The following is a 26003-nucleotide window of genomic DNA, read 5'->3' as shown; positions in this document are numbered from 1 at the left end:
CCCTACCCATGATAAGGGTCACACCCTAGACTTAGTCCTCTTCTCTGGTTTGTCTGTCTCGAGCTCTGTGACAGAAGAGTTTGACCTACTGTATGTGATAAGGCTATCAACTCTGATTTTAATTTGCTATGATTCTCCTGTTTGCCCTGCTCTTCTCTGCAACCACACTGTAAATTCCTCCACTGTTACTAAGTTTGTAGAGGCCTATAGGGAAGCTCCCGTCATTACCAGCAGTAGGGCTGCACCATCTCATGTAAGCAGAGAGGAACTTGTCTCTTTATTTAACAGTGCTGTTTTGGCTTCCACTAACTGTGTTGCACCAGTCTAAAGTAAAAAACATAAGCCACTAGCCTCACCATGGCTGAACAACAATACTAGAGAAATAAGAAGGCAGGAGGCCAGAGCAAAGGTGGATACAGGATAAACTAATTTCAAACTTTGAAGGATCTCTTGGTTAAATACCAGCAGGCTGTCAAAACTGCCAGAGCTCGATACTTCTCTGATATTATTCACAAAAACTGTCATAATTCCAGAGTACTTTTTAGTGTTTCAAACTCCATCGCCTCCTCCACTCCCTGCTCCTGCTTAGAAACATCTGTCTTAAAATGTGAGGGATTCTTTAACTTTTTAGAGACAAAGTTCTTAATATCAGAGCTGGTATCTGTAAATACTCCATGTATCTCCTCGGACAACACTGTAGTTCTGAATTCCTTTAACTCCATTACTTTCCCAGAGCTCCATCATATTGTCTCTTCTATAAAGACCTCCACTTGAAAACTGAATCTAGAATCTTCAGTCCTAAATAACTACAGACAAATCTCCAAACTACATTTTTCTTTCTAAAATACTCAAAACAGTAATTTTTAACCAACTGTTGTCCCACCTGGCTCTAAACTGCATTTAAAAAAATCCCAGTCTAGTTTCGGAGCTCCTCACAGTACTGAATCAGCCTTAGTAAGAATAACTGCTGACTCATGTCACTGCTCCATTCTCTTGCTTCTAGATCTAACTGCAGCCTCTCTAGATCAATAGCTCACTCTATTCTCATTCACAGATTAAATGAATGGGTGGGGGTCTCTGGTTCTGCTTTAAACCGATTCTCTTTATCTTTATACAACAGATCCTTCTTTGTCTCAGTCAGTAACTCATTTTCTTCCTCAGCTACCATCTCCTGTGGTGTCCCCCAAGGTTCCATACTTGGTCCAGTCCTTTTCTCCATGTTTTACTTCTGATAGGCCACATTATTTAAAAACATAATATATCTTTTTACTTTGACGCAGATGACACACCAATCTACCCATAGAGCCAAACAACAAACTAACTGACCTCAATAACTGTCTTCACAACATCAAATCCTGGATGGCTGCAAATTTTCTCCAGCTCAATGAGAGTAAAACTTAAGTTATTTTGTTTGGACTGCAGCACTTGACTAATCTTGGTTCTGAATTGAAGTTTGACAAACAAATAAATTAAGTAGTAAAATTAAGTTTTATCTTCAAACTCAGATCAATTCTGTGTCATCAAAGTCATCTGTCTCAAGTCATCCACGCCTTCATATTCTCCCACCACGATTATTGCAACCTGTTATTTTTTGGTCACATTTGGTCACTCAGTCTTGTTTATCTTGTCTTCAACTAGTCTAAAATGCAGCAGCAAGAGTTTTAACAAGGTCAGATTAGTCATGCCATGTTACCTGAATTTGTGAATAAAACATTTTTATTTCTCTCATACTTCCATGGACAATGGCAAACATACCGATTTATCGATTGATTGATTGATCAGGGACCACATTTAATAGCATCAAAAAATAGCATCAGTTTACATCTCTCTCAACAACCTCTGCAGTATGATCCAAGTCTCAAGAGAAAAACAAAGTTTTCTTCATGAATTCAAGGTAACACGGCATGACTAATTGATTTACAAATGGTCACTTTGTGGGTGAACTATTCTGTAAATATCCTGTCGAAGTAAATATCAGAAATGTTTTATTTCTTTAAGGTGAACTGTGCAGGAATTTTACTGTTTGTAAACACAACATTCAACTTGGCCCCTCCTCCCTACACTGCTACATACACTGCAGGCTACTTTATTATTGTAGGAACATTACATTTGTTGTAATGGAAAAGCCGATACTTTAGCACGCTAACTAAGCTAGATCTCTGTGTCGCTTTTCATCCTCTCCTTTAGCACTCTCTAGCAAAAGTGAAATCCAACCTAGATTCAATCTTGTTTTTGACCAACCTTTGTCTTTCTTGGCTCTGCACCTCGCTATATTTCGATAGATAGATACAGATTAATACATCGCCACACACTTCTAGTTCTAGTCATAAGTGATGATGATTGAGTTTATACATTTCTTAGGAAAATACTGCATAGTATGCCTTTGAATTGTTTGTAATCTCATTCCACATTTAGAATTTTTCTTTGGAGTTTGTGTGTGTGTATTGTAACTAATACTGATTTAGATGCATGGGGGACCTCAGAGCTTTTGTCTCATTTTGCTTCTGGAGAGGCAAGTAAAAAAGAAAAGTAGTAATGTTCCCACATCTCACATTTCTGAATCATTCATTCACAGCATTTTATCATCAATAAATCATTCCCACATTAAGTTTTAGACTGACAAATAACAAGAACATTGCCAAGAGAACTGGCAGTGTTCTCCGTGCATCTTACGGGGCTGCTTCGAAATTTGCTGGACAGCTTTAACAGCGCCCACAATAGAGAGGCTTGGAAGATGGCACTGTTCATCCCGCTTGAGAGTTTCTTGGAAGCAAAGAAAGCGTGGTGGAAAAACAACTCCCATCATGTTTATCCTCTTCAGTAAAGGAAAGGAAAGAAAAACACACACAGCAAAGTCAAGGAGCGGCAAAGGGACAAGTAGGAATAGCCTCACTGTGACAGAAGGCAACTGGGTTTATGGAAAATGTGGTCCTGTCTATCCTGTTGTGAGATAGAGACTGCCAGTCATCTCAGTCACTGGCTCATTTCCATCCATCCAATTGTTTCTTTAATTACAGCCAACTGTCAAAAATAAATTTGCCACAGTTTTAAGTATAATATATATACAGCACACCTAAGCCAATTTACCAACCTTAAAGAAATTTAAAACGTAACATGAAAATATGCTCTTGTTCTCTTTCTCCCCGTCTCCTTTCCACATTTGTCACATCTGCACCCTCTTTCTCCTCCTATTCCTCCACTATCTGAATTCACTCTCCCCATTCCTCCTCTTTTCCCTCTCTCTATTTTAGGTGGGTGTATCAGAGCTTGGCGCCCCCTGGGGGAGTTTGGTGGTGTTGCTCCAACGGTTAGCTGCGACCTTAGCAACCAGCAGCAACCACAACAGCATGGAGTTAGCTCTGTTAGCAGTTCGAAATCATGTGAATGATGCTATACTGCACGCTCAGCTGCACGGGCCACGCATCACAGCCACAGTAAGCAGAAGGGATGCTGGGAAGGAGGGGAAGGAGTGTTTGCTTTATCCTCTCTATGCTCTAAGTTGTTGCCTGAGGTTCTGGATATTGATATCAGTCAACCAAGAAAAGTTTGGATACTAAAGTTATTGTGTCCCTAAAATGTCCCCCGTAAACTGCAGTCACAATAAAGGGATCATTAACAGATTGCTTAACGATCCGTACTCATATGTCCCAATAATAAAGTCATTTGAATTTTGGACACAGAGTGAGGAAGGCCGTGGGTTTTCTTTCAGCCTGGCAGTTGGATCTTCTCACAAAAGCCTTGTACCTAGATGGGCTAAAAACAGCCTCATTCTTCAGAGAATCTGGGGTTCCCCTCAGTCTGTGCAGTCTGTGTGTGTGTGTGTGTGTGTGTGTGTGTGTGCGCGCGCGAGAGTATGTGAGTGTGAATACAGATCCAGTGCCAGACAAAGACTGTGGTTGGCGGGACAACCGATACCCAGAATGCAGCTTGGTTCTGAGTGATGAGAAAGTTTCTGTGGCTAATCTCTGGACAAACAGACGACACACAAACACATGCATGCATGCACACACTGTTGGAGGAGGAAATAGAGTAGCCATCCAACTTTGAGAGAACATTGTGGACTTAGTAGAGTAGATTCCTGAGAGGTAAACAAACATACACAAGCATAATCACACTGCTAATTGTGGCTAATACGAAAATACCACTTAATTGAATATTTGATCAAGCTTCTTATTCATTAGACTCATCACTGAAGGCTAACCCTCCAACCCTTTGGCAGTGCGTATGTGCAGGATTTAAAGTTAATAGATGATTTAAACATGATTTTAACACAGCAGTAATTTATTTAATGGAGTAAGACCGCTGTTTACCAGCCTTTGCAATGCGTCATGCTTGTGCTTTACCGTGTTAGATTTTGAGTTTAACTGATTAATTTAGCACTGCGAGATTTAGTATTACGAGACTGATAATTGCCAGCTCGGGGTCTGCAGTTTTCGGGGGTTACTTTGGGAGATTGTGGGGGCTCAGCTAACATGAAAAAACAGAATTTATGATGTAGTAAATAAAAATGAATAATAACCTCTGTGGCGGAGGTAAAAAGGGACCAAAAATATAAATTAAAATAAGAAGTATGAATAAAAATTACAAATTTGTTGCTGGTCTAGTGTGTTTTAAGCACATTTACGTCATAATAACCATTAAACTACCAGCTATGGAAGGCAGACTGCACAGGAAACAGTTCCCAGCAACCTGAGCCAGTTGTAAAGCTCTAACACCAAATTCTTCAACTAAGAATTAAAGGGATCCCTCCTCAGTTGCTCTTGCTGACATTTCTAGCATTTTTTTCCCCTGTTAAAGGTTTTCTGGGGAAATTTTTCCTTATCCACTGTGAGGGTCCAAGGACGGACGGATGTCGTATGCTGTAAAGCCCTCTGAGGCAAATTGTGATTTGTGATATTGGGCTTTATAGATAAAATTGAATTGAATTGAAAACGACGGCGAGCAAACAGAGACAGTGAAATAACTAAAGGATAGATGGTTAAAACATCTAGTTTCTGCCTCTCCAAGTGTTGAAAAACTAGAAAGGCACTTGGAAACCACAGACCTTGGTCAAGGCCAGTAGTCCAGTCTTCTATGATATGCAAATCTGCAAGTGCAGCCATTACATATGTCTGGAAATATTTCCAAAGCTATTAGAAGTATGTAAAATGAGCGCTCCCTAACGACTGCTATCTGTGTGAAGTCTGACCAACTACATGTGAAGGCTACCCCATAGGCTTACTGGTACCAGTGAATGTGAACTGTGATAAAGAGTCATTGTATTTCTACAGTTGGCTATGTTTTGTCACAACTGAACTCTACTACCACCTACTGGTTTTAAGATGTATGGCATTTATCCTGCGAAGGCCAAATCTCCTACCTCGCAATGCTAATAAAAGTGAAAATAATTCATGTATCTGCCCCATGATTCAAATCTGCACCAAACTGGATGTGCTCTTCCTTGGCTCTTTCTTCTTTCACCAAGTTTTGTGAAAATCGGGCCAGTAGTTTTTCTGTAATCCTGCTGACAAATAAACCGAACCAAAAACATATCACTTAGCGTTCCTCCAAAAAGCAGCCAAAACACTGCCCTGCAAACTGTCTCTTGCTTCAGGTAGAGAAGGTGTGTGGACCCCAGGCAGCTGCTCCCATGGTGCCAAGTGCAAATCCCACTACCTCGCATATCACAGCCTCTGTGAGCCCTGCTACATCAGTAACCTCAGAGAGGTCAAACGTGACATCGCCTCCCTCGGTGGGTCCGGCTGCTCATCAGCATCTCCAGCCGCAATCCCGGAGGTGAGTTACATACATCTGATGAAATGTATGAGTTCTTGTCAGAGGTCAGACTATCTGGGAGGGAAGCTGGAATTTAGCCACAGCAGGTGAATTAAATGTGAGAAGAGACAGAGTAGAGGGTCTTTTTACATTTGACCTTCAGTCATAGCAGAGGAAAGTCGATTCATTTATATGTGTGGTTGTGTGTGTTGTATGTCCCTCTAGGTCATTCCTTCTTAAAGGTTCCAGAGGAGACAAGAGTCGCAGCCTGAAGAAACTGTCCAGGTAAATTTATCTGCATCAATTGAGCTTTGAATTATTATCGAAATGATATTTGTCCATAATCCCAAAGAGAAACTCTTATAGAGGAGCCAGCACCAGAAAGAAACCCTTTTTAGTTAATAGCTACATTTTACCCCCAGACTTAAGATATGTATTTTACATTGATTCAAAACACTTGTTAAAATGACTCAGCGCAAACATTCAGCTACTAAAGTGCAATGCAGCTGTTGTCAGTGAACTTTTTTTCTCTGTATCTTTAGTTACATTTGAGTGGTACAATACTTCATTATACTATGTGTCATTCCACCTAAAAGATACAGCCATTCCCTAAAGCAGGGACTTTGAGAAAATAAAACCTCAGATCAGACAACTCATTAAATGAAAAACCTTCATATCAGATGTTCATTATGCAGTCATTACCAAAAGTGCTGTGAGCTTGTTTCCCTTCAGAAACTTACCAGAGTCTATCAGAAGGGGATTTCACAGGGAATTGGACATGACAGGTCTTAATTGGAACAAATAAAAGTATATGGTACACTGGTCCTACTCTTATTAACAACAACCCAAGCATTCAAAGGTGCACAACTTTCTCTGTCTCTCTCTTTCAGGGAGTTTGAGGGCTCGATCCAGCGGTACCAGTGGTTTTTCTCAGAGCTGCCAGAGATGCTCTGTGAAAGTGAGATGGAGGTCGAGCAGCATACGTGCTGGAGCGGCCAAGACGTCGTAGAGAGGTGCGTTGCATTACATGCATTACTTTGTAGCAAAGATCAAACACACAGAGTATGCTCATGTAATTTCATCGTGAACGAGAAAATGTGATTTTTAGTGGTATCATTTTAGATCCAATATGCTGGAGTGCAAAGCTAAAGCAACAGTAAAAGCACATGAAGTACATGCAGAAAAAGACATGATGTAAAAAATATTGGCTTTAGACTTAGGGCCAGCTTCAGACCTGGATCAGGCTTGAGCTGGAATTCCAGGCCTGCATGTGCAGCACTCAGCAGGCCATGTAAAATCCAAGTTGGTGCATAGGTAATTTGTCTCTCAATGACTTGAGGGCATCTTCAGTGTCCAGCATCGCTCTCTGTGCTGCCACCTGCCCAGAAGCTGCAGTACATTGCAGTGATATTGATGTACAGTAGGGGGGATTATTTGTCCCAGTGTGCTGTAGCTTCCAGTCACAACTCTGTGCTAAGTGACAACCCAGTAGGTGTGTGAGACAGATGTTTAGTGCCACCTTGGATTTTGAGGCAACTCAACTGCACTGTGCTGATGTAAACCAATTATTATGAAGCTATTATCAAAGTGAAAGTTATACTTTTTATACATTTATCTGAAACGGTGAGCATTAAACACCAGAAATGAGTTCTGTACTGGCTGGCAGTCACCCATTATTTTTAAATTCAAAAAAGAGGACAAAAGTCCAGCGTGTGTGTGTGTGTGTGTGTGTGTGTGTGTGTGTGTGTATGTGTGTGTGTGTGTGTCTCCCAGTAGTTGCCAGGGTGGGGGGGTGACAGGGTTGTGAAGGTTAGAGAGTTCGTTTCCAGACTCTTTCTCATGGTGATTACATTGGCAGCTTAAACTGGTAACAAGACAAATGGGCACACACGCGCACGCACCGACACACACACACATTCGCAGGCATGCACAGAAATGCGCTCCGACACACATGTTCATACACACCTACCTACTGACACACATACCAACACACACCCTACAGTGCACAAAATATGAGATATTTGTGTTCATCAGACATCTCCCCGCACACAACCCTATCTCACACCCACACACACACACACACACACACACACACATATGACATCAGTTGCTGTGATGGAAAAGGTTTTCCATTAATGGTCTATCAACCATATGACACAGACCATGTAGTCTTGCAAGGACATCCTACACAAACAAACACACACAGACACACACACAGACACAGACACACAGACACACACAGACACAGACACACACACACACACACACACACTTCGCTTTGTCACCATCAGTGTTTCAGTGAAGGCCAGTGAACCTCATATTTAATGGCTCTGCCACTTTTATGCCTCTGATGATATTTTAAGAGAAGTAGAGCCTTTAGATATATTCTAAGAGGGCCAATTAAGGAATCGAATATTTAATGGTGTATAAAAAAACATTACAGTAATACATTTGGTAATGTACGCCAATGTATACAATTTGGGTTTAAGAAATTCTGATGATTGCACCCTCTTTAAGAAAATAACAGTAAACAGTATCATATGTTTCAACAGGCATTAGAAAGTATCACTGAATTATGATTACCATGATTACCACACAGAGAACAGTGAGCAGTTTTCCTAAATGTCCCCCAGCTATGATGACTCTTGTAGTGAACTTTGCCTCAAGTCAAATAATTAATATATTTTTAAAAACTGGATAAATTTGGAGCCTTAATGTACCATTTAAGGGTATTTAGCTGCGACCCAGGTGCAAGGTTTGATTGTGGATTCAACTGACCTATGGTTAAGCCATGCCCCCCTCCACTCACTCGGACAAACTATCAACATTCAGTGACCAGCGCTATGGCAGGTGTCACAGTACACGGCATTTCGCAGGAGGCAGTTGATGATTTTTGGAGACATAATGATCAGATGTCATTGAGAAGTAACCGAAAGGACCTAAACTACGCATTGGAGGAACATATTCATCATTTTATTGTTGAGAAGGTCGATGAAAAGCTTAAATTACAAGCCAAAATTTGCAGGTCACAGTGTACGCTTGAGAACCGCATCTCGTTGCCGTCACCATCAAAGACAACAAGATAGAGGATCAGCATTGTTTCACTGAAGTTTAGGTTTTTGGCTCAGAATATGAGAAAAAGATAACAGCCTTTTTACCATCTTTACCAAGACTGTCTCTGCGTTAGTTTGGTGCTACAGTATTTACACTTAATCATTCAGCATAACGTTTGCCAACCTTTGTTATCTCTGCGATAAGTTAATGAAGCTAAGCTCCAGAAGTTAACGTTAGCTTAACTAGAGCCCTTTGGACAACAGCTAACAATGATGTACGATCACCAAAGTACAAAACTAGGACAAAATAGGCTAATGAACTCCCAGCAAACAAGGTGACATGATGAACAACGCAGCTAGGAGCTAACGTTAGGCTAACTTTAGCTAACGTTAGCTAGAGATATTAAAGATAACTTTATATTTCTTTCCAGCAAAGTGACAATATGTTGCCTCAAACACAATGTTGACTTACCTTAAAATAGATGTAGACATTGTTAATCTTATTCACATTGAGTTGATGTTGTGGTCTAACGTTACCACACAACTTTATCCAAAGGAGACATTTTTCTCGGTTGAGATGTGGTTTAAAGGATAACTTCGGTATTTTTCAACCTGGGCCCTATTTCCCCATGTGTATGTGTGCGTATGATTCATAGGTACAACTCGTTTTAAAATTGGTTCACTATTGAGGGAGGCGGATGCAGCCGGCAGCCGTGAGGTAGATATTGGGGCAAATGTGTCCCGTATAAGTTTGCGCATTAAAAGTGCTTTTTTTCGCCACTGACCGGTTCAGATCGCCAGTGCTATCTCTGTAAATAGCATACTAAGCATTTCCCTGACCCTTCACCTCCTCCCGGCTGTGACGTCAGCAGGTTCTAAAGAAAAGTAAGCACAATAAAGTAATTGTAAAATGTCTTTTGTGTAGAAGTGCAGTGTTGTGTTTCAAGGCAAAAGGTCAGTTGCCTTAGTAGTCATGGCGGTTCTTTAAACTTTCAAAGTCTTTTTTTAGCCGTTAAGTCTGAGTCCTGAATGTACGTTAAGAAGTGTTTAGGTGGTTCTGGGATTTCCGCAGTTTAATGCAAAACCTTCCAGGTGTCACTGGTCTCTTTAAAAAATGTCTGTAAGAAAAGATGCCATATGCACATGCCTAACAAAATACCTGCCCTTACCTTCTTGTTTTTCTTCTAACATTGAAGCCACATCTCTGATCATATGTGGGAGGAAAACTTTGGTGAAAGCTATATGTTACAGCTTAAAGTGTGTAATAATGTTAAAACATTTTGTGTCACATAAAATCTTCTTAAGCGCTGTCATTACAATTTTAATTTAGCCCGGCCCAATCTGCTGAAAACCAGAAGTCTCCTCACTCCTTGTAATTTTTGTCTGTACATCAGTAAGGGGAGGTTTCTGAACATAAACAAGACCGTAAATGAAATACTCGGAAATCCTCAGACTTTCATTATCTGTGAATTTAGTTTCAGGGTTTTATTTAGAGGAACAGGACACTCAGCCCGTGTTGGAGTACAGCCAGTCTGTGCCTCTCTGACCTCTTTACATCTTCTTCTCTCTTCCATCTATCCATCCACCCGTTCATTCATTAATTCCGCCATCCATTCATCTCTCCATCCTTTTATTCAGACCTCCATTCATCTCCTCCGCCCTCTGACCCACTTCACTTACAAATGTCTGTGTTGGTGAGAATGTGTGCATGTGAGAAAAAAAGAGAGATAGGCGGCAACACGCACAGAATGATGAGAAAGTCTAAGAGTGTATGATAAAGGAGACGAGGGCGTATTATTAGCTCTCTTCTCTCTTATACGGATACAATGATGATGAAGATGCTTAGGACCCTGTTTAGGGGAAGACGGGTGCAGCATATAAGTAGGCGTCAATTCCTCCCCGATCCCAGATTTGAGCCTCGCCAAAATAGAACCCAGTCACTGAAACAGACATTGCTAAAGGCATCTTGAGCAGCATCTTGCAGAAATTGTTATCATCAGAGTGCACTCCTGCCAAAACAAGAAAAACATTTGGAGGTGAAAGAACTAAAATACCTCTTACATTTTACTGAAAATAAGCAGGAGAAAGGCGCACTAAAGAACTGCAATCTATTTACAATATGTACAATATTCAACAACTTTAAGTCAAAGTCTCAGAATATAACCACCTTGAATGAATCCAACAATTTGGAGACCCACGAGTAAACACTGCTATCAGCTGCCAACCCAAACTGAGGGCCCTAGGCCATATACAGGCACTGGCAGGACACAATTGGCAGCAGACTGACTTCCAATCCTGACCAATGCACCATATCCACCTTCACAGATGGGGCACTCAAGTACACACAGAGCAGAGCACAGAATAATATTACAGTGGGTCAGTATGATATACACATTCAGGTAAAACTTGTTTTTAGAATCATGGATAGATTACTGACAGACACATGCCCAGGGGCCCAAAGTGTCAAGGGTCCCTTAGGCCTTCAGCTGCAAAATATCACTCCGAGAGACACATACTGACCCGGAAGAGACTCAGAATGACCACAAATAAATGAAGACAACTACAAAAACAGCTGCAAAGAGACACAAAGAGACTCCAACGACGAAAAGGGGCAACCACAAATAGACACAAAACAGCTACAGAGATGTAAAGGAACTACAAAGAGGCTCAAGATGGCCACAAAGAAATACAAAAAAAAAAAAACCCAATTATGAATTATGTGTGTCTTGCTCCTGTGTAGAAGAGGTGGTGGGGCATTCTGTGATTCTGTGCCCAGGGGCCCATTTTCTCATATATCGTCCATGATTAGAATAACCATTAAAATTATATCATGTGGCAGATACAATGCTTTTATACAATTACCAGAAATGTTTAAAAAAAAAAAAAAAGAAATCCTGTATAGAAATGATCCCATATTTGCACACATGATGCCATAAGTGACATTAGTGACCTCCATTAGGCTATATACAACACACAGCAAATACAGTCCACACTTGCACAGTAAGCACATCATCCAAACATCACCATCGTCATATTGTGTATGCTTTTCTATTATATAATTGACAGAATAGCTCTCAGAATGACTGTTACAAAGTCAATATACATAACATAAAAGGAAATTGAGACCATTTGACCTTCAATAAATGGTGTCAAATGGTGCAAATGAAATCATGAGTGTGTGATATTCAATAGAGTTGATTATGTCTCTGAACTCTTGATGGACTGGCCTCTGAACAAGATAGCAGTAAGACACCTTGAAACCGAATTAGTCACAGTTAAATATTAGAAATATGTTTTTTGAAGCTTTTTAAACTCACTGAATTGTACTTTTTACCATGTGGCCAGCTGTAATAGCTGATTTCGTCCACAAGAGGGAAGCATCTTATCACCAGCCTAAGTAACAAGACATTAAGTCTAATCCCACCTCTGAAAACCTGCCACACCCGATGTGTTGATGTATATTGTGTGTTTTTTCTTAATCCATTAAAATTGGGTTTCCATCAGTCACTGATGCTTTACAGAATCAGGATAATAATGTTAATAGGCAGGGGAAGAATTGTCCGGAGGCTGTGAGGAGGAATATGATAGATAAAGAAAGTGAGACTAAGTGCAGTTTGTCCAAACCTATCCAAACCACAGCATATCACTTCCATGTCTTGTACAAGAGGTACAGGTATAAGCCTCAGGTGTCAGTACAGTGTGTGTATGTGTGTGCATGTGTGTGTATGTGATACAGCCATGTAAATGACTCCACAGGAATGCAGCTAGATTTACAATTGAGGTTGTGACTCTTATAATTACACACCTCCCTCGGATCAGATCCCTATCTCAGGTAATTTCATTTTCACTGTGTTTGCGCAAGTGTGCATGTGTCCGTGCATGCCACAGTCACTTTAAACGTCACTGTTAACAACCCCGCAGTAACCGAGGGCAACAGCGGCACAGCTTTGTCATTATGGTGCTGGTGATTTATGTCTGTCGTTCCTCCAGATCTTATTAAGTGTCACTCTCTGTGTCGTCTGCAGCACACTCTCTCCAATATTATCATCTCATCAAACAGACAGAGAATCCAGACAGTCTGTAATCTGGCCAACAGCTCATTCAAAACACTGACAGTTTCCAATACATTCAGCTGGACAGCAGATATTGGGCGTGAGAACCTGCTTTAGATGTGCAGCTGCTGTTTGATATCTTCTTCTCCACTTGAATATAAAGCACAAGCCACAATGTGTGATTTATTACTGAGACTATGAAGATTTATACGTTTGCCAAATGGTAATTACAGGTATTAGAAGAGAAATTATTTTCTGTAGCTTCAGTGACCTTTACACCGATAACTCATGTTTATCAATGCCACCATTTGTCATTTCTTTGTACAAAAAGACACTGAATTGATGAAAGAGGCAAAAGATCTGATGTCTGTGAGTCCAATCAAAGCACTGACTTTCACTATGTCTGCTGTACTTATCTGTTCCATCTGCTTGAACATTTTAATTTTAATTGAACTTACCAATACTGAAAGGCAATCAGGTTAAGATAAATAAAGACACCACCTCGTTATCTTCAGCCTCAGTAAATCCGATGGCTGTTAAGCATTTAGTGAGAATGATTTTGGTTCAGCTTTCAACAGATGTTCAGTTGCTGCTGGCAGACTGTTTGGAGAATGTCTCATCCTGCAAATAGTTGCGTGCATCCAACTCTGGATCTCTGCTCCCTTTTTAGCTTTTCACTGCGGGGCTGTATTGGAGATGTTAGACAGCTGATGGGAGAAACAACATGAATCCATTCCTTAACCTTCTATTGCACCAATTATTACAAAGCGTAGCCCATTAACAATTGATCTGACATCCTCCATAGTGATAGTTATGGAAATGACCTCATGTAGTCCCTCTGCATTTGCAGTGGAGATTGCAGTGGCCCTAATAAATATTGTTGTCCTACCTGTCACATATCCTGGAATTGCTGATCAATAACAGCTGAAGGCATTCCTCCTGGAGCACATATATCAGTCTGCTTTTAGAGTCAATCCTAGCCCCACCTCGGATGTTATTATAGTGCCAAACAATTGAGACAATGGGAATGCTGCCCTGTATATTATAGATTCATCAAAAGCATTGGATACAGTTGATTATTCTTTACTTCTACAGAGATTGTCCTCTTTAGGATCTAGAAGGGATGCCTGGCAATTGTTTCAGAGCTATTTATGACAGTAACATCAATGTGTGAAGGTAGGGACACTTAATTCCGAATACTATACATTTAAGCCCTGTAAAGTTCACCAGTAATGTGATTAAAATTTCTTCCATGCTTGTTCGTCAAATACATCTTTATGCAGATGATACACTGTTATATGGTGTTGTTGATTCTGCTCAGACAGCTACAGAGAAATTACAGCTCCTCCTCAATTATCAATCAAGGTACTTAATGCAAATACAAAAAACATCTCTCCTCAGTATCTAGAGATATACAGGTTTATTGCAGTAATTTTCATATCTCTACTGTGACTGGTTTTATATTGCAAAGGTCACAAAATATCAAAACCCTGGTACCTGTCACAAGGAGAAATGTTCATTAAAATATCTAAAACTTGAAAGTAGCAACAAAAGCCCAATTTCTGCACAGAAACAGTTTCCCTGAGCTGTGGGGAAAGTATTGTTGTTTTCAGTGCCTTATTATGGGGATGTAATCTATAGACATGCTTCTGCCTCCACCTTAGGGTCCATAGACTCTGTTTTACCATTAAGCTCTTGGATTCATTACTGGAGATAATTACACTACCCACCACTGCATTTTTCATGATTAGGTCGGTTGGTCTTCCTTTACCGAGACACACAATAACCCTTGGTGATTACTTATCTACAAATGTCTTCTTGGAAATTGCCATTGTGTGTGTGTCTTTTAATGCTTTGGAAGGACTAACTGCTGTGTTGTTGTTGCAGTGGTCTCATGAAACGAACTGCAAAGCCACTTTATACACCTTTATAACTTCAAAGTCATACATGATAATGGCCTCATACCTGCGTGTGATGCTTGGTCTAATTTATTTTGTTTGGTTTGTGTCTGTTTATTTGTATCAGTTGGTTTATTTGTCAGTGTAACTGTAAAGAGGGCGGTGTGGTAAAAAGGCACGTACACTCAGCCAACCTTGTATAAATAAAGGTCAAATCAATTGCCTGTCTCTCTTGGCTTTATTGTTACTAATTAAGACTCACATTTCTAGCTTTAATGAATACAAAGAAAAAAAAAACACCAATATGCCAGAATATGTGTGAGGTGTTGCCAGTCCTGGGTATATAGCAGATTCAGATGTGTGGTGTTGACACTGATCCCTAAAATCTTCGCTGGAGTCTGAGGAATCTTGGGATTTCCCCTTGGGGCACAGTCTGTGGTTTTTAATTGCGCTTTTTTTTCATCCTCCCTCCTCACCCTCCTCTTTTCCTGTCATTTTTCCCCCCTCCTCTTTCCTCTCATATTCTGCTCTTCCTATTGCCTTGGATTTTATAAATCAGTCGGGGGGGGGGGGGGGGGGGGGGGTTGCTGAACCTTTTATCACATGTGTTGATGCATTTACATGCAGAACAATATCTTGTTATTACATAGGATACTCAGTCACTGTTTTGGGCATGTCCGTACATGTGGCATCATATCCTGTTTTTATCAGCCATACTGTCTGACCCCAAACACACAATAAAAGCAGAATTAATTTCTTACTTAGTTGGGATGCACCATATGCTCTTTTGTTGTTCACTGGTGCGTCTTTTTATTCAATGTAAGCAGTTTCCATGGTGATAGTGTTTAAAATGTTTCCTTTGTTTATGTAGCAATACATAAGAGATCCATGAGCTATGCTCTGTCTCATAAGATAAGTGGGTTAGCCAGCTAACTTAACTTTACTTCTCCTGGAGCACGTTATGATCAAATGGTTTTAGAAAATCAACAAATGGCCCACCCACGAACAAATCAACTCTCTGCTTCAGTTTACACTCAGTGTTTTTTGCAGACCACAGATGTACAAATAATAGATAGAAAGGCACCGATGCTCAGATATGTGATTCTTTCACAGTATTTCCATCAGTGGTTGTTTTAGTGTTACTTATTGCACGCTTGTTGAGCAGCTCACAATATGAGAAGAATCTCAAATGTAATGTGTTGCCCAAACAGAGCCTGCACCCATAACTGTTGTAGCTTCACTATAGCTGTTCAGTGCATTCTCAAAAACCTAATTATATTCTTATTGAGTTAAGAAACCAGGCAGACCTTTAACCACAGGTCGCATTACAAAGTAAATGAAAAGAAATTAAAAGAAACAGTTGCTGTAGAAAATATGATTAAAGCAGACTATGGCGTGATCACACATGGATTTGTCCAGCATTGCATATGTGATGCTTAACGAAAGGCCAAAACTTATGCAGCAGATTTTGACAGTGTCATGTCGGTTAACCTCTTGTGTCATAATTCCATTGTTGCACACTGAGAAGGAGCTCCCACTCATGTTTGTGCACAGTGTTAAAGTCACAAAGACCTTCATTAATTGCTCTTTTTCTGTAGCCATTATGTTTAGGTTCATTTACAGTGCAGTTTTTTTCCAGTAATCCTCTCTGCATCGCACAGCAGAAACTGTAATAATGCACCTCATCATGAAACATAAGAGCAAAGCTAGCAGCAATTATTTTTCCCCATACCCACTCCAGGCTACTGAATATGTTGAAAGTGTCAGCTGTATAATGTTTAATTTATTTCATTTAGTTCGGTCTCTATTGATTATATTTATTATAGTTGTGTGCTGTATTCTTTTCCCCCCACTCCATTATATTATTTTTGCCTCTCTAATGACCTTATTTTCCCACGAGGATCTGTAGTTTCACCCTCTCTTAAATTAAACATACAGCTCTTGATCTGTTGATGGTGTGTGCCATTGGCTGCATATTTAATTTGAACTTGCTCAGAGCTGGATTGGAAAAGCTATCTCACAGAGACAGTTCATAAGCACTTCTGTGAGACCAGTTATAATGGATTGCCAATGTCAGGCTCAATGAAGCCAAAACACAAAAGGACTCAGCTGAACTTGCTTTGTGAGTCAGGCCTCAGGACACAAACACTTTGACTTGAGTAAGATGTTAACCAGGAAATGACATTTTATCAGGAAAATAATATGCATGAAAACACAATCTGTGTGAGAATAAAACAAAGATCTCAGAAAGTTAATTAGAGACTTCATGCATCAGACTAAGTTTCTGGTGAGATCCAATTCCAGACCAGCAGGGTTAGCATGGCTCCAGAGGTTGGGCTCTTTACCACTACACCATCTCTTGGCATCAGCCACGTCAGGGTTTTTTATTCAGCTTACATCCACCATGTGTCTGCTCTCTGGTTCCCACAACCCTTTTCCCTTGTTGCCATAGCCAGAGTGTGTTTGTGTTTTCGGGGGTGTGGACTCAGCGGTTACGGAGTTGGTGGCTGATTGTATTAGCTAGCAAAGCTGGTTTGGAACATGGAGACTTGGAAAAATATGACTCATGAACTGTTGTTTCTTCTATTTTGCTTTCTCTCACTTTATCTTCCTCTTGATCCACCCACTGCAACTCCCCACACAGAAAAAAACGATGTGATTCTTGCATGTAGCCCACTAAGGAAAGAAACATCAATATGTGGGATGACAAAGGATTAAACTCAGTGATGATGTTCTTTTGCCACATTCCGGCCAGTCTACCCATTTTGTCATTTAAAAGAGTGTAGTATGATGTTTGTAAATGCACAAATCTTCAGAAAAAGTATCTAGAGCAGGTAGACTTAAGAAAACCATCCAGATGGAGCAGAGGGAAGAACATTTTAGTTAAAAAGCCCATGGCTTAAAGAACTAGAGGGGCATTCAGAGAACGCAGACCTCTGCTGAGGCCAAATGACCTATCTCACAGTGTTGATGAAAGTGAAAAGTAATTTGTATATTTGGCCATGATTCAGATCTGCTCCAAAAAATTTCCTGGGGCTTTTCCTTGCCCCATGCTACACTGTTCCACCGGGTTTAATGAAAATCAGACCAGGAGTTTTTCAGTAATCCTGCTGAAAAACTGACAAACCAACAGAAAAACAGGCATGAACATGCAATGGCTGCAACCTCAAGGCTTAATTCCAGCGTTCTAAAGCAAAGACTGTGGCCACCAAAGGGTTGGGAAAATTTTGTGGACTGACCAATCGACCAACCAACAGAATGACTTGCTGGTCGCAGCTAACAAACCAAACTGAAACCACAACATTTTTGGCAGAGGTAATAAAAGGTAAAATCCCTGCTCTTGTGGAAACAAAATATGCACACTGTGGAGAGGATGCTGGGAGCCCAGTTAGAAAGAAAAGATTAAATTGACACCATTTAAATCCATCACGAAAATCAAAGTAACTGTATGTGAGTTGTTCAGAGTATATGAATTGTACGCAGCTCTCAACATAGAGGTGGCTGAGCCGACGGCTGGCAGCTAACAATGCTACCAGTGTGAACAGTGCTAGCAACAGCAAAAATGCTGACAGAGCTAATGGTGTTAACATGAGGCAGGGGGTTATGCTTCCGCAACAATGCCATGGGTTGGGACAGAGTTTTCAGCGGTAACTGCTATATGAGCTCAGTGCAGAGCAGCGGCGATAAGCTAGCTATTGGTATACACACACAGGGGCTCACATGCACCAACATGCGCCACAGCAAAGAACAGAGAAGTTTGGATTATACACAGAGGTAGCATCTCTTCCGTTTCTGCTCAGGACACCATTTCTTCACTGTACAGAATGTCCTGTACAGCTCCTTTAATACAACACAGGCTAACTCCATAAAAAATACTTTCTTTGAAGCCCAGTAAAAGTCAAGAAGTATTACAGTCAAATATAGTTAATTTTTAAAATTATAGAGACATTTTATTCATGGAGTTGAATGAATCATTTAACAACCTGTCCTTAATAAAAAATCTCTGTGACTTCAACAAGGTGATTAAGATTAAGATCAGCCTGCCAGAAGATGAACTCATGTCACCATAGCTGAATGTCTCAAGTGACTCCTCTGCTTGAATAAAAGTCTGTGTTTCTTTGTTTCATTTGCCAACAGTTAACTTATTTTACAGTGTGTGTGTGTGTGTGTGTGTGTGTGTGTGTGTGTGTGTGTGTGTGTCTGCACATGTTGATGTGAATTACTACACCCTGACTGAACACACTAGTATAGTGACTGTGGGAAACTGGGGCAGGAGAGCAATACACACACACACACACACACACACACACACACACACACACACACACACACAGAACTGGGACAGAAAGTACTTTATGTTTTCTCTTGTTCTATCTTTCTGTAGTTATGCAGGTCGTGTGGTTGGCAGCAGTTTAAAAGGCCAGAAGGAGAACCCAGAGATGACCGTCCGTAATGCAGATCCTGTCCTGAAGGGGGCGAAACAGAGGCTGGAGCAGCTAACACAGGTACACACATGAGCTCACTTCAAAAAAGAAATAGTTGGTGAGGTAAATCTTGACCCATTCTCAACAAACCCTGTAAGGGTTCAACTTGCTTTCAGTGTGATAGACCATTCCAAGGTTTCTGTTCACAGAGGTGCTATTTAGCTTTTTGTGATGCCAACGGTAAGGCCTACAGAAAGCAACACTGATTGGTCGATCCAGTTTGCATAAAAACCTTGATCCAGAGCAAGCCATCTTGATATAACATTGATATATGTGGTCCACTGTGACCCTGTGATCTTTCGGTATCCCTATCTATGTATATAATATCCTGTCCATGAATAGTTTCCCAGAGGATGACTCTCATTGTTTTTGTGGACCCTCTGACCTTTATTCTAGCACCACCATCAGGCAAAAATGTCAGGAAATGTAATGGACAGATGGTCATGAAATTTGCCCCCAGAGACGTTTTCCATTTTAGACACACGAACATTTCTTTCTGTCTTGCAACATCATTATTAGGCCAAAATGTCAACTTTGCATCAGCACGAACTTTGTAATGTACCTCATAATCTTATAGGCATCTCAGCATGTAAAAATCTGACATGGACATTGATATACTGAGTTTTTTATGTCACATAGTGCTCCTCCCAGGACACGCACACAATGAAGTCAGCATCTTTTCTCTTTGACTTTAACCACAATAGCGTGAGCTGTGACATATTTTTGCTTTGCGTTGGGGTATTAATGCATTCATTAATTCATCCCACTGTGCAGACTCTGCAGTAGCCTCAGTTGTAAAACTGTATTTTAGAGAACCTGAGAGTTGATGTAGTTCTAGATAAAGTCAGGAGGATCTGTGCGTGATTTTATAACAGTTCCACAGAGCATTAATATCTTCCGTAGTCACCTTGGCCGTGACACCACAATGTATGAAGGTGGTTAGCATTCTGCAGGAATGTTCCTACCTGCCCTTAATGGACGGAATTATTCATATCCGTACCTAAATGATGATGCTATTGTTAGTTTGATCTTTTGCTGTTATTATTATAGTGAAATATTGAGTTCAGCCTCTTGGTGTTTCTCTAAAGTGTGATGTAGGTGTGATACACAGTTGCTAAAGCAGGGTTCTGGTTTGTGTGTTTGTGATGTGTCCTCGTCCTCATCTGGCTCTAAATCATTCGCTATCACCTCATGTGTGAACCGCTGCTTAATCCAATAAACTTAAATGTCAGCTCTGTGAACAGATGTAGATAATAACATGCAATAATAAATGAATTAATTCAACAATTAAGCTGGATTTATGCAGCACTTTCAAAGCTCTGAACAGCATGGTAATATGGTGATATGATTTGCATGAATGATTCATAAAATCATGGGAATATGATTTCATAAAATGATACATCAAGGTTATCCATAATGATGATTCATTATTTGCGCTAAGGACCATGTGGCTGTTTTTGGAGCACTTTGGAGAGAGTCAGACAGGCTGATAGGAAAACAGGAAGGCAGAGAAGTCAACAAACTAACTACATTTACATGCACAAAATATTTAGTTTTTTGCCCTTATTCCAAAACAGCAATAATCCTACTAAGCTGTTTACATGACTAATGAAAATGAATATTTCACTAATATTACTGTTTACATGTTGACATCATTCTCAGCTGTGTTTGACAATGGGTCAATGTCCTATAACATGTTGTTTATCAAGTCAAAGTATGGAAATGTGGAATGGCTGGAGCAGCTTGTGCCCTTTTGCGTCCATGAGTGGTGGACTTTAGTGAACACATTCTTCCTTTTTTTGTTCCTTCAACTATCTTCTTGAAAAGGTTGGCATTGCAATATTTGCACATGTCCACAAACCTGTTGATATCCAAGTCTTTCTTAATGTTCAAAGGTAGGTGTCTCCTTCTGACCACTAATGTGTGCTTTTTTTGGGGCATGCATCTTTACGCCAGCCTTACAAACTGTTGGTGTGTTGGACCATAAACTGGTAAGAGGCTGTCTGTCACAAACTGTGATAAAAACCCCAATCGAGACACATTATCCAAATGCGCAGTATACATGTCCAAAGACTGCCTACTAGTACTAGTGTGCATGTAAACATAGTCTCTGAGAGGAGGACAAACAAATGAGCGAAGATGTCAACGGTGAAACGCATGGTATGTCAGCCATTAAAGAATAAGGCAGGCGATATTCTGTATTTTTGTTACTGTCAAAAAAAATCAGATAAAAAAAACCAAACAAACATTTTAATACTCCAACATGCCCAGCTAGTCAGTCTAAATTATTTCCTCAAAGAGCTGGGTGGTGTCATTTTTTAGCAAATTTTAGTCAAACAGGAGTTAATACTGCATTTATTAGGAACTATTTTCAGCGGCAGATTTGGAGATTTATAACAGGACATTACATGTAGAATTGATTTGAAATAAACTAAAGTGCCAGTTTTTGTCATAATTAAGCAATGTGCCACAGTATTGTAGATCATTGATGTGTTTTTAGTAGTTTTTGAACAACACTGGAGGCACGTGGCATTAAGTTATATCAGGCTGTGGATATTGATCACTTAATTGTTTTGTTCTTAGCCCTTTCATGGGATCGTTAACTAACTAAACTACAGAATATGAACAGATTTATCCTTTAAAGTAATGTTCCTTTTAGCCTAGGGTGACCATATTTTGATTTCCAAAAAAGAGGACACTCGGCCCGGCCACGAGATAGCCTACTTAAATGATACTCACAGTTTACTCAAAGATGCCTTATAATTTTAATCTATTTAAAGTTTATATGTATGGATAGAAAATTCAGTTATATTACAAAATAATATCTCTCAAAGACAGAAATTCAGATAGGCCCCTATAGATAGGGGACACATACACACACTAGAGTGTGGCTATCCGATCCGAGCCCAACGGGTCCCGACGGTAGGCCTACCCGATGGGTCGGGCCGGTTTCGGTCAGCTTTCAGTGAAAATGTAGTGTAAAAATAAATAAAAGCCTGTTATCTGTCCTGTTTATTGCTTGGGCACTGTTATTTACGTGACAACACCTGAACATAACACACACGCACATTGGCTCTTTGTTTCTCCCTCTCCCCTCTCTGGAAGTCTCGGACCTCCAGCCGCCCGCCTCCGCCTTGATTAAACGCTGAAAATAAAATAAAAGAGGGAGACAGGTTTTTCCTAATTTATCTTATTTTGTTATATTTCTCCCTCTCCTCTCGCTGGAAGCCTCAGACCTTCCGCCGCCGGCTCCCGTCTCAAACACGGAGGTCTCCCTCTCCGCAGAGCACCCATGGCGCACACCCGGCCTGTTAAATAGCCTGTAACCATAACAGCTGTGTGACACAAACTCAGTGCTTTAGTAATTAAATAATGTCGGGCTCGGTTCGGGTTCGGACATAACAAAACAGAATGACTGTCGGGTTCGGAAAGGAAAACCGGACATTATCATCAATTTATAAACACCCCCCGCACACCTCGGACAGGACGTGAAAAGTGGACATGTCCGGGCAAAAGAGGACGTTTGGTCAGCCTATTTAGCCACAACCATGAAAATGATGATGACAAAGATGTCAGAGTAGGGGTGGGCGATATGGCCCTAAAACAATATTACAGTATTTCTGGGTATTTTTGTGATAACGATATTCTTGACGATATAACAAATTAGTACGAAAAAATATATATATTAATTTTAAAAAATAGAATTGCAAAAAAATAAGTGATAACGTTTTACATGACAACCTAACAGTCTGCCTTCCATTTTCTTCTCCAATTTCCTTTTGAACAAAATCCTAAATGGTTAAGTTGTTCTTTTTCCACCTGGACCTTTATGCCATTTCTCCTCTAATCATCATGCCGTAACCTGTGACAGGCTGTTATGCTATGATATACGATAACTATTGCACATTCACATATATGTTGTTTTTAGTCAAGCCACGAGCATCACGTAGGTTTACATTACCAAAGGTTTAATCACTTGACGACACTGACTCCTGTGTGTGCACGGTGAGAGAGGAGAGGAAGAGATGCTGGAGGAGTCGCTGAATGAGCTCCCTCTGCAGGGACAGTAACTGGCAGTAACTAGCTAAAAGAATCAGTTACCATGAAGTCAGGGGCTGGTCAGGAAACATTAAGGACACCCAGACCTGATGATGCCACAGTTTATTCAGCTCCACTGAAGCTGCTCCTCTTCTCAGAACCACCATGGAGTTTGAAATAATTTCACTTTCAGCCATGCTTGTTGCTGTCGGTAACAGTATGACATCAATATGTCATCAAGCCAAAATATCGCAATTATCACAATATGAATTTCTCATATGATGTTAAAATCATACCAGTATTATCGTGAACGAGATGATGTGGCACACCCCTATTTCAGAGTGTGTGCTTGTAGGTTCAAGAAACCATTTTAAAATAATTTAGGGATACCAATGACATGTTTGAAGTAGCAGCAAGTTCTTTTATTACTGACTGTCTGAGTGCTTTATTGTAAGGTTAAGAGTGAAATTATAGTTTGTCAAGAAAACCTGATAAATTCTGTTCATCTCAATGTTATTGGTGGTTTTGGAAGATCCATGGGAAAGTCATGGGACGGGATATGCTATGGTTTATTTTCCTCTTTTTGCTGTTGAAGCTCTTTCTGTGCTCCGTCTAATTTTGGTGGTGAGTCCATTAATCATGCTGCATTTACATGGAAGAAATGCAGAGTCAGCACCCCCCCCCTGCCATATAAACAAGCACACCACACATGCACCATGCAATCACTTATGTATGAGATTTGTTTTCTCAGGCCCATTAATTCCATGTTAGCTGGACATGTCCTGTTATTCTTTGATTTAAGGACTATTGAAGCTTCTGTGAATCTTCCAGCATGCACACAAATGCACACTCAACCACTACGAGGACTGGAGTAGTAAGATCAATGTTTTTAGACTTGTGCTGCGTGCCTGCTGAATTGATGATGGTAATGCTAACAGGCCACAGCGTGAACCAAAGGGAAGGCTCAGATTTAACACAGCTCATCTGCATTGCAAAGTATGCTCAGCGTGCAGTCTTTCCATCTTTTTGATAAATTAAGAGAATGTAAGTCTTTGCACTTAAACAAACCCTATGTGTAAGTCCACACTGTGAGCCAGTATTGCCTTTAAACAAGTTTAGTGTCCCCTTTAGAAATCCATTCTTTCATACGAGCTGCCCGAGTGCTGTCTCTGTGGGGGAAACCATGTATCTGAGGCACACTCATTAATGCATGCTATTTAGTGATAACTATTCATGCCCATCATGTGTGCCATTTACTCACACAGCTAGGATTAGAGGAGGAACAAAATATGATACAAGACAAAGAAGCATCCTCAGAATTTTAATTATTTGATTACCTCAGTATAGAGGTCTGTCTTTCCCTCTGTCTCTTCTTATCTGTCACTGTCCCAATTTTGTATTATGCGTTAATTAGACCTTTGCAGCTGTGGGTAGTGTTTCACACAGGCTTTGCCCTCTGATGGGATTCAATTAGTGTAGCCACTCGCCTCTCCTCGCAATTAAAATTTGTATGTACATGCTCAGCCAATCAGGATGAGCCATATCAACCTTGTGAGGGCTGCCCCTGCATAGGGAAAGGGCAGTGGTCCCACCTCTCCTTAAGTGACAGCAGAATACAGACAGTAGGGGGGTTGCGCATCTTCACTTCATTCAGGAGACCAGCGGTTATGTTTCATCACAGACTGGCAGTTAATATTTGCTCTGTTGAAAGGACATTTTGGGAAATTATTTGATTTCTTGTTAATGTTTAGATGAGAAGATTGATATCGCTCTGAAATCCCCAACCTCATTTCGACAGTGAGACTCCACAAAGTCACTTAAAGGGGCAGTGTGTAGGATTTAGTGGTATGTAGCAGTAGCACTGAAGACTGCAGATTACAACCAGCTGAGACTTCTCCCGTGCACCAATCATGAGCTCCCAGTTAGAATTCCTTCAGTGTTTATTGCTCAGGAGGTTTTTACCAGAAGCCAAATTAGCCACAGAGGTCTCTTCCTCTAAAACTGGTAAAAACACTAAATAAAGCAGTTTCATTTTACAAATGAACGTGTTGCAGACAAAACTGGTAATAACACCGAATAAAACAGTTTCACCTGGTTGGCTCGCTGCAGAGGTTAGGTTTGTCCATTCTGGGCTACTGTAGATAAATGTTGATGCAAGTGGGCGATCTCCAGAGACAAGGACCTGCTCCATATGTAGATACAAACAGCTCATTCTAAGGTAATGAAAAATTCTTATTTTCAGGTGATTGTATACTAAAGAAAACATAGTTACTATATTACATTCCATCTCTGACATTATACTCCCCTAAATCCTACACATTGGACTTTTAAGAGAAAGAGAAAGAAATATTGACATTCAAAAACTTCATTGGACATAATCTAAATTTTTGCAGAACCACTCAATGTCACCATTTTCTCTGGTTATATGACTGCTGGTGACCAGTACAAAACAACAGTGGCTACAGTGTTTTATTGAGGGTTAATCCTGATTGGCTGTAAACATTATTTTGTGTACATACAACTAAGGTAGTCGTGTAACATGTTAATCTTTGAAATTTTGCGAAAAACTAACATCATCATTTACAGTACTTGCTGATATGTTCCAGCTTAGTGGTAAAGGTACTGTAGGGTGACCATATTTTGATTTCCAAAAAAGAGGACACTCGGCCGGCCACGACATAGCCTACTTAAATGATACTTGCAGTTTACTCAAAGATGCCTTAT

At 40.3% G+C, this 26003-nt stretch overlaps 1 protein-coding gene across 2 annotated transcripts in view; it reads left to right on the top strand.

Annotated features, from left to right (window-relative positions):
• Positions 1–26003, top strand: part of LOC126397152 (glypican-5-like) — a 69243-nt gene that overhangs the window by 13177 nt on the left and 30063 nt on the right. For both annotated transcript variants that reach the window (XM_050055702.1, XM_050055701.1), the window contains exons 4-8: positions 3252–3434; positions 5594–5775; positions 5980–6039; positions 6645–6767; positions 19142–19262. In XM_050055702.1, the coding sequence (XP_049911659.1) occupies positions 3252–3434; positions 5594–5775; positions 5980–6039; positions 6645–6767; positions 19142–19262 (669 nt within the window). The remainder of the gene's footprint in view (positions 1–3251; positions 3435–5593; positions 5776–5979; positions 6040–6644; positions 6768–19141; positions 19263–26003) is intronic.

The sequence above is a fragment of the Epinephelus moara genome, chromosome 10, assembly GCF_006386435.1.
Source record: "Epinephelus moara isolate mb chromosome 10, YSFRI_EMoa_1.0, whole genome shotgun sequence".
NCBI lineage: Eukaryota > Metazoa > Chordata > Actinopteri > Perciformes > Serranidae > Epinephelus > Epinephelus moara.
The sequence above is the reverse complement of the archived record's forward strand: the minus strand, read 5'-3'. Positions and strand labels throughout refer to the sequence as shown.